This window comes from Quercus robur, chromosome 2 (assembly GCF_932294415.1).
Source record: "Quercus robur chromosome 2, dhQueRobu3.1, whole genome shotgun sequence".
Classification (NCBI taxonomy): Eukaryota; Viridiplantae; Streptophyta; class Magnoliopsida; order Fagales; family Fagaceae; genus Quercus; species Quercus robur.
Window position 1 is genome coordinate 22,932,784 of NC_065535.1, and position 10,087 is coordinate 22,942,870.

Genomic DNA, 10,087 nt, shown 5'->3' on the forward strand with positions numbered 1-10,087 from the left:
TGAAATTATAATAAAGAAGGTACAAATGGAGAGAGAGAGAGGGATGATAACTATTCAGACTGCAAGTCGAGTCGCCGAGGAGAGCAAAGCTACTCCACTTGCAATTTATAAAACTGAGAGAGCAGAGCTACTGACGTCATCAAAGAAAGTTCATCGCCACAATATATCTCTTGATATTGTCTTTTAGGAAAAATGAAATTAGAGATTATTTTTATGGAATTGGTGAGTGAGTTAGGAATCTAAATGATTAGGAGTTTTTATTGTTGAATGGGCTTTTTGTTGTAAACTTTATTCATTTTGTTGTTGTTGGGCATAATCTAGTTGTTGTATGGGTTATTTTTGTTGTTATTTAGGCTAATTTTTATTGATGTTATTTGGGTTTTTTTTAAGGGTTAAGAATTGTGTTTGGGGGCCAAGATTTTTTTATGAGAAATGCTACGTTTACAATGTTTTCACAACAAATTTTAGGTAGCAAGTTAATATTAATGGATAAAAAAGTGATATTAGTGGTGGGTCCAATTTAAAAAACTAGTAATCACTTGCCACTTAAAATTTGTTATGAAAATATTGTAAACTTAACATTACTCTACTTTTGTTGAACCCAAAATCTTGGGATCCTCAAGTAAGGTTGTTCAAAACAATCCATTATTCTCAATCCAATCTCTCACATGGCCACACATCAAAAAATTCATTATTCTTGTAGGGTCTCCATTTTGGTGGCCCAATCCTTGTCGGTCAAGTCTTGGCCCAAAAAGTCTCACACAATGAATTTTTTGTAGAGTATGGGCTAAAGAATTTGATTTCAGTTAGTTTAAACGGTTTGTTGCATGAGTTAAGGAAATACAGAAACAAGAACGAAAAAATGCCACCGTGAAGAGAGGTCCCTCACAAATGATAAGGCTCAAAACTTGATTAATGGACACAGATTAATGCAGTAAGATTTCTCTACAATATTCTCTCCTCTTTTTTCTCCGGCCCTCTCTTGGGGGACTTTTACATATTATATAGGCCCTTTCATATCATCTGGGCTTTACACTTGTTGATCATCCAAACCCCCACTTAAGCACCTGTCCCATCAAACACCCCTCTCAATTCTTTGTGAGTTGCAGTAGCCAAGGTAGCACTGTTCAGGGGTCTTTTCCTCATTAATACGACCAAGATAGTAGTTGTAATGTATTTAATGTGATGATGGCAGCCTTTACTGAGATATTTTGGGTTTCTTTCATTTTTACATATTGGGAAGATTGACTATAGTGGATAGGATGTACTTTTGCTCCGGAATTTGTAGTATCCGAGGAGAAATTACTCCCTGGACATGTTCTCTTTGCCCCAGTGGGCCTGAATAAGGGTTGCTTGGGCCACGCTGACTCCTCGGACGGGCCTAGGGCCCAGCCAGCCTGTTATTTTGGGCCGGTCCCCACAATTCTCAACACCAAAATCAAAATTGGAAATTAGATTTCAAATTTTCTTCACCATACTGACCTTAACCTAGGCATAGTGAAACTCCTTTTTCAAAAAAAAAAAATTTTCATCTCTTGTTATATTTATTCTTTTAGCCATGATATTTGGTTTCTCTAAATGAAATCCATATTAGTTTGGTTAGAATTAATTTATTGAATTACGTGCTAAATTGATATAAAAAAAATAATGTGTCAACTTTTAATGGTAATATTTGTTATAATTGTTTTTGCATAAAGAAATTTAAAATAAATAAATAAAATCCTACTTTTTTTTTAGAATCAATAAAATCCTACTGTAAATCAAGTTCTTAGTCATATAATTAATTAAAAATGAGATTTTAGCAACACCTAAATACAAAAATTTTAGTAGTATTAAGAAATATTAGCCACCAATAAATCTACTTTTAAACTTAATTAATAATTTTGTATCTCAAAAAGCTAAAAATATTACATATTAGAATTAAAATCCAAAATTGCTAATTAAATAATATAAGGAATTCTCTCATTTATTATCACCTTTAAGCTTGCAATTTTTACCATAACTTACTAATGTGGTCTCAACTATAGTGGTAGATAGAAAATTATTAAGTATTTTTAGAGCAAATAGTGATGTGATGCTCTTTTTATCTCACATTCATAATAGATTTCATAATAAATTTAATTAATAGAGTCTACTATAAATATAAAAGAATTGAGCACCACATCACCACCTAATAATTATGAGAAATGTTATAAAAAAATTTTAAATGACAGGTTGTTACTGAATGTTATAAGTTGACAAAAAAATAATTTTAATATTAGGTTCAAATTAAAACCAATAATAATTAACTATCTATAATTTATTGTGAAAATATTACAAAGACATTGCTCCTCAATATTTATTAGCGGCGGAAAATCACTTTTTTAACAAGGACGAGCTGCTTTCTATTTTTCCACTCAGTAAGCAACTTCAACTTTCCCATTTAATGTAATGACCCACCACCTTTGAAACAAAAGCAGAGACTGTGAACCGTCCATTACAGATAATGAGTATGAGTTCATCGATTCTCTTCAACTGTAAACCCGGCCCTCTCCTCTGCTCCTGCTCCTCCACTTCTTCATTCATATTCAAATTCAAATTTCCCGCCAGGTCACAATGTTCACCCCTCCCAACGGTCGAATTCCACGCCACTAAGCCCAGGGCTTCCACTCACAATCACAATCACAATCACATAAGCATTGAGAATGAGTCTGTCTCAGGTGCAAGTACAAGTAGAAGGAGATCACTTGTATTTGTAGCAGCCACAACAACGCCATTGCTTCTTCTTTTCAATCATGAGGCCTCTGCAGTTAAGGCTGCTGGGTTAGTTAGTTACTGCCAACACTTCTTCTTACCTTCAATTCATACCTGAATTCTTTTCCATTTTTACTTCTTCTTTTTTTATGTTTTTTTCGATGTAATTGATGATTCTGAACAGATATTAGATACTACTTGCTTGGCTTAGGTAAAGTCAGTCTGGGTCACAACGGTTGCCACAACTCGTTGAAGTGGTGGGTCTATGTGAAAGTGGTTGAACATCTCAGTAAATTGTGGCAAAAGTTGTCCTAAAAGAACTATAAAAAAAAAAAAAAATAAAAAATAAAAAAAAAAAAAAAAAAACCACATCAGCAGTAGTCTCTAATGATATTTTGCATATAATTTAGAAAAGGAAATTTCTATTGCACACACTCAACTTTTTGAACTATTGGAAATCATGACTTCAAGTCATGATTTATTTGCAAAATTGGTGAGTATGTGTACTATGTTTGTAAGTGAGAGTGTAAAATAAACATTGCTCGTTTATAAAACTGTAGTGTATAATATGAATTCAATTTGATAGGTTTTATTTTTAAATTAGGTGTTATTAGGTACCATAAACTTTTGGAACAGTGGAGAATATAGTTAAACTACATACCCAGATGTTATATAATTGTGTGCTTATGTATCCTCTGACTAGATGCTGTTCTCATTTCTGTTTTACTTTATACTTCTCTATGAACATTGAAGGCTGGCTACAACTACAAGTGAGAACTACCTGCTCATAAAGGAAGAGGTCAGGAAGGTATTGTCAAAGGCAAAGGCAGCTGGTGTGCTTCGTTTGGTTTTTCACGATGCAGGAACTTTTGATATGGATGAAAATTCAGGTATGGTCCGGATGAAATGTTATTGGGATGCTTTATAGAGTGATAATATTGTGGATGTTGCTTACTAGTAGGATACATTATGCTATATTCTGTCTTTTATCTAAGTCAATTGATTTACCTATTTGATGTGTTTTCTTACAATAGATTATCGGTCTGGTTTGTAATTCGTTGCCAGATTTATGCTTACTATTGATAGCTAGATTAATCATTTTTGAACCACTCTTGTACTATAACTGATGTAAGACAGCAGACTAGAGAACATTCTTTGGTTAAACTGGTGTAAGTCTTGGAAAAGTATTAAAGTTTTAATGTTCTAAAGATGGGAAAGATAATTTGAGGCTTTATAGTTCACAAAATGTCTCCAGATATTAGGTGCCATCCATAGTAGAGACTTATATTCTGCATTCATCTCTTTCACCTTGATAGTTCATTTTCATAACAGGAACAAGATGCAAATGCTAGTGATAGTTTAATTTTTATTGGATTGGCAACATAGAGGTTCCAGACATTAGTAAAGTTGAGTAACTAGGGTAAAGCTATGAGTAGTTCAGTTAAATTCTGCTTTATTGCCAACTGATTCCAACATAAAAGACAATCATACATTTCATTCTGAAATTTTTTAAGCCTGTTTTTCCACCAAATTACAACTCTTATTTTTTTTACTCTTCTCTTCTTTTACTATGCATCATTATTATTACTGCAGGTGGTATGAATGGTTCCATCGTTTATGAACTTGATAGACCAGAAAATGCAGGTCTTAAAAAACCTATGAAGGCATGCTCTCCTACACAACTTTTTACTTATAGGCAGACATATATTGTAGACTTGTATGTATCTATGCAACTCCTTGTTATGATTTTCAATAGAAAGTTTATTGTTCTGTATTTCTTGAATGTGAACATGAAAATGATTAACTTTCATACAGTCTCTGACCAGCTGACACCCAGTGTACTTGCATTGTTTTTTAGATTTTAGAGAAAGCAAAGACTGAAGTGGATGCAGTAAAACCAGGTTTTTATTTCTGAAAATGCCACTATTCAAGGGTTTGAATTTAATGGGAATATTTTGGTGCCTGCCATCATGTTTTGAAATTTTTTTTCCATTATTAGTATCATGGGCAGACATGATTGCTGTGGCGGGAGCTGAAGCAGTTTCATTGTGTGGAGGTCCAACAATTCCAGTTCCCTTAGGCAGACTAGATTCAATGTAAGAGGCTAGCTTATTATCCTAATTTATGACATGGCAGAAAACTGAATGTCGGGTCACTTGGTGTCCTAAGATCCTTCCAAAATATTAAACTCAAGCTTTGTCTTTTTTAATGAGTGTTTGAGTTGTTTGCCACTTAATGTTTACTTTTTAGTTTGGAGAACCTCAAATCCTTCTTTTGTGCAGCATTAATTCGAAAATACCTAATTGAAGGCTCGCTGCCTATGATTTTGATAATTACTTTTTTCTTAATAGGGAGCCTGATCCAGAAGGGAAACTTCCTCAAGAATCTCTGGATGCTCCTGGTTTGAAGCAAAGCTTTCAAAGAAAAGGCTTATCGTGAGTTTATAGTTTGCAAAAATCCTTTTTTATTCACATGTTCCTATTAACAATTTACATATTTGTCATCATCTTCAGCGCAGTTGCTGTAAATAATTAGTGACGTGGTGCTTTAGAAAGATGGATAACCTCTTCTTGGTTGTAAAATAATTTTGTCTAGAACTAAATTTAGATGTATTAAGTATAATTCCATTTTTTTCCTTCTTTATTAATTTCCTGGGGCACAAAAGGTGAACTTGTCAGCTGGACAGCTATAGCACTGAATTTAAAGGGGGATTTGGATTTTGGGTAATTTATTGTACAATTTTAAAATTTTACTGTGCTTATTAGCCTTTTTAATAACTTTTTAAATTCTCCTTTGTTATCAACTTTAACTTAACATGCTTGGTTGTGCATTACTAAGTAGTTACATTTACGTTAGACAGATCCTTCAGTTTATTTAATGCTTGGCTTGGTAGCTTAGAAATGGTAGATAAAGAAAATAAGTTTGAATTTTGAATCCAGGACTTCTCACAATATAAAATCAGCCTCCATTCAATTGTCATTACAATACTCTTTTTCCTAATTGATGGAACTTTTCCTTTTTGGGAACTCAAAAGCAACATAAAACCTTAGATTGCAAACAGTCATTTCATTTTCCTTCGTTTTGATATTTGTTTTCATTGGTTTTCTTTCCTGGCAATAACTGTTCTACAATGGCTGTACCAGGTCATATCTCATGAAATAAGAGCATGATGAGCCAGATTTCAATTTTTCTTTAATACTTCAAAAGAACTAGGGAAAATGCTAGCATCAGCCATCAAACTGTTAACATGATGGTTATGTGTGCATTATAACCCACCCACCATGCATTACACAACAGGCCTACCTGTCAATGTCACGCAAATGATGACATCCTTTATCATTGGGCAACACACATGCAAGACTTCTTAAAAAAAACATACCATTACCTATGCACTACAAAATGAATGAAGTATCAATTCTGGCCAAGCACCAAGACTTTGACGAATTCTTGTATGACACTTGTAAATTCTGTCCCTTACCTGCAAAGTACTCAGTTTATTAGAAGTGTAGATAAAAGCATATTTACAATAATTGGATAGAGCTAAAGTGTACTTCCTACCTGTGAATTAATAGAAAGTTTTGGGGTCCATGTGTTTTGAATTTAAATTGCTTATTATGGAACCCATATTGACATTTATACATGCTGCAATGCCGAATCTACTTACTTTTAGATTTGTGGATTTGACAAATTTAAAGCTTAAATACCTGTTTAAGCCTGTCCCCAAGTGATAAAGCTATGAATTGCTGATAAATATTTTAATAGTTAAAATTTTAGGTGTTAACTAGTCTAAATTTTTATGTTATTTACTTGAGCTATACAACTGAAACCTTAGTAGGTCATAGCTAATAGGTATGCATCTTTGGCATATTTTACTGTGTAAGTAACTTCACAAAGGCCTTACTTGAAGCAAGACTCTCTTAATTTTTTGTGCAGAACACAAGATCTTGTTGTTCTGTCTGGAGCTCATACCCTTGGAAGTAAAGGTTTTGGAAATCCAACTGTTTTTGACAATTCATACTTTAAAATTCTTCTGCAGAAGCCATGGACGTCTTCAGGTAGTTAACTGATCATAAAAATCATTTTAGTCCAGCAATCTTCTGAGTTGTTTATTGATGATTGCCTTTATCTTTGGCCCGAGATGTTTATCTATTAATACTTTCTTTTGTCTTCTTTAAACTCTGCCATATGCGGCATTATTGGCCTTAAATTGCTTGCTCAAGTCTAGCCTATATAAATGTAAGATTAATGCATGATATATTTGGTATGATTGAAAGGGAGGAGTGAGATGGGGTTAACATTTTTATTTTCGGTTTTGTCTTTAACAACTATTATCAACAAATTTAATTTAAGCAACTTACACTTTTTATTTTAATTATCAGAAAAATCTTTTCTCCTTATTCATTTACTTATTCTGTTCTTTGCATGCAGGTGGTATGGCAAGCATGGTTGGGCTTCCTTCAGATCGTGCACTTACTGATGATAACGAATGCTTAAGGTTCTTTGTCTTTCATAGATCTCTTGAGCTTCCCTTATGATCTGTATTGTTTCACTAATTTGCTGAGCACTCAATAGCTATAGTAGGGTATGTGCTTGTTTTATAAAAAAAAGTTTAGGAAAATGAATCTGATTGGGTGGAAAGATATATGAAATTTGGAAACATACTTGCTAGTGGGTGTGGTGCAAAATGATCCTAAACAATGCAATACATGAACTGTAGAAGCAACACAAATGTCCTTGATAATTGACATTTTATTTGAACATGTTTGAGAATATTGGGTTTTATCACACTTTATATTCAGATTTTAGGAAAAAAATCGATTGAATTTCACAGAGTGATGTCCAAACTGCAGACAAAACCTGTCATTTTCCAAATTCCTGAATTTAATACATGCATCTAGTTTTCTCTCACACTGTTTCTGACCCAGTCAACTTCATCTTGAATTTTTATCAACTTGTTCACAGATTTTGCCTAACTAATCCAAATTGCTCACCTTGTGTTTTAAAATCCGAGGTTTTCTAAAGTTTGGACCTGATGTAGGTGACTTGATCATACTTGAATATGCACTTATTGTGGTTCATGGCAGTGGCTTCCAAATGGTGTCCTGGAACCAATAAAGCCATGGAAAAATAATTAGAACTCTCTCCCTCTCTCTCTTTAGGAATTTAGCTGAAAATTCACTGGCATATGAGCTTTCAATTTAGAAAAATGATAACATAATTTTGGTGCAATATTTGTCTGTTTTCTTTTTGCTTAACTGAAGGGAAGCTCACTCCTTCTATTGCACAGATGGATCACAAAGTATGCTGAAAATCAGAGCATGTTCTTTGAAGATTTTAAGAATGCTTATACCAAACTAGTAAGTTCTGGTGCAAAGTGGAAAAGCGTGTGATATTAATCAGGAATTTTTTTTTTTTTCTCTTTTAAAAAGATTGCAGATGTATTTACAGAAATTATATACAGGGAATGGGTGCATCAATGTGGTTAGATGTTGTGTGTGATGCTGTAATTTTTGTTAGAATAATTTTCAAGAAGTGTGAATAAATTACTAATGAAGCTTGCCAATTTAATTCATATTGGATCGTGGGTTTTTCTTTTCTTTCTTCTTCTTCTTCCTTTTTAAGTAGTACTTATAAAATTTCAATAATGGTTCAGTTGGAAAAAGAACTTAAATGGAATGATTTAGACTTCAAATTTTAGTTTATATAACTGGAATATAGTACAAAATAGCAATTTTGTTTCTATTGATGAAATTTTTGGATGAATTTGAGCTTTATTAATGTCAATTTATGAATTTGAGCTTTGTTTCTATTGATGAAATTTATGGATGAATTTTATGGAAGAAGTCATTTCATATCCCATAATATCACAAATGTTTTTTTTTGAGAAAAATCTCATAAAAAATATACCGTTATATGATGACTGTAGTATATTATGAATGTTGAGTCTTGTAGTGTAGACTAATTCCATGACAAATTTGATTGGAAACAATATGATGACTGTAGTATATTATGAATGTTAAGTCCTATAGTGTTGGCTAATTCAAAGACAAATTTAATTTAACTTTGGGTTTTAAAATTTCATTGTTTTTATGTAATTTTGTGGGCTTTTACTTGTATTGGGCTTGTGAAGTTTCAGAACGCAAAAATGGAAAATAGTGGTAGCATGTTTCATTCCTACAAATTGCAAGGCAAAAGGCAAAGAAGATACAAACTTCAAGTTTGAAATTCTATTGGACAGTGAGTTCACCTCTAAGTACGAACTTCACTGAACTTGATAGAATTCTATTACGAAATTCTCTGTTGTTCTAACCCTTTAGCCTACCTATTTAAGGCTTTTAAGCCCCATTTCTCATGTGCTAGACAGAATTGGGAGTTATTGGAAGAGATAGCGACAATCATTTGCTCGAAAAAATGTTTAAAGTATTTCAAATATTACTTTAAGTAACTTACAATTTTTTCAAGGGTTGTGTCAACGGATAGCAACTTTTGACCCTTTTTTGGGTACAATTTTCTCTTTTTCTGCAGCTTTATATCATATTTTCCAGTGTGGGGTCAACTTTGTAAAGAAAAAAAAAATAGGGATAATTACAGTAAACCTACCTGTGGTATGATCCGTTTTCACTTTGCCTAGCTGTGATTTAAAACTTTACACTTTGCCCACTTTGCCCACCGTGGGTAACGGATGAGTAACGGATTGAAGTTCAGGTGGGTAAAGTGTAAAGTTTTAAACCACGAGTAGGCAAAGTGAAAACGGACCAAACCACAGGTGAGTTTACTATAATTATCCCCAAAAAATATTAAAATAACCAAAATGACTAGTTTTATGTCCTTTTCATTTATTCATTTAATTTTTTTATTAAATGGGACTCACTTTTATACAACCTTAACAAGCACCTATGCACTGCTTGTTAACATTTGCATTTTTTTAAAATAAAAAATTTACAAATTGATATGACAAAAATATAATTATGAGTATTTAAACAATATAATAAATTAATATTTGAATTGCATTTTTGTAAGGGGAAATTGCAATTTACCCACCTGTGATTTGGCCCATTTTAACAATGTCCACCCGTGGTTTAAAAGTTATCACTTAACTCACCTGATGTAGGCTTCGTTAGACCCCCGTTACCCACCTCTGCCATTTCCGTTAGAAAATCTCATTTACTATATAAGCCAAAATTAGAACACAATTAGAACTCTAAAAAAGAACCCTCTGCCCTTTCCCTCTCTCTACCTTCGAACCCTCAAAAATCCCCAAACCATAATCCCTTTCTCTCTTTACTTTGATTGCCAAAGCTTAATCCCCGAACACTTGCAAGCAAGGAGGAGGTGTGCTGAAGCTGAAGCTTGG

The 10,087-nt window shown here is 33.1% G+C and overlaps 1 protein-coding gene across 1 annotated transcript; it reads left to right on the top strand.

The window, feature by feature from the left end:
• The first annotated feature begins 2,411 nt into the window (after positions 1-2,411).
• Positions 2,412-8,305, top strand: LOC126712926 (putative L-ascorbate peroxidase 6). Its single transcript, XM_050412466.1, has 9 exons — positions 2,412-2,802; positions 3,487-3,623; positions 4,327-4,397; positions 4,592-4,634; positions 4,733-4,829; positions 5,085-5,168; positions 6,667-6,788; positions 7,162-7,228; positions 8,021-8,305. The coding sequence occupies exons 1-9, from the start codon at positions 2,486-2,488 to the stop codon at positions 8,121-8,123; spliced, it is 1,041 nt and encodes a 346-aa protein (XP_050268423.1). The 5' UTR covers positions 2,412-2,485; the 3' UTR covers positions 8,124-8,305.
• The last annotated feature ends 1,782 nt before the right edge of the window (positions 8,306-10,087 follow it).

What these genes read in the sequence shown, in the direction of transcription:
- LOC126712926 (XM_050412466.1), top strand. Translation starts at nt 2,486, where the DNA reads ATGAGTATGAGTTCATCGATTCTCTTCAACTGTAAACCCGGCCCTCTC. An exon ending in GTCTTAAAAAACCTATGAAG is followed by an intron (nt 4,398 to 4,591) that starts GCATGCTCTCCT and finishes ATTGTTTTTTAG; the next exon opens with ATTTTAGAGAAAGCAAAGAC. An exon ending in TTTCAAAGAAAAGGCTTATC is followed by an intron (nt 5,169 to 6,666) that starts GTGAGTTTATAG and finishes TTTTTTGTGCAG; the next exon opens with AACACAAGATCTTGTTGTTC.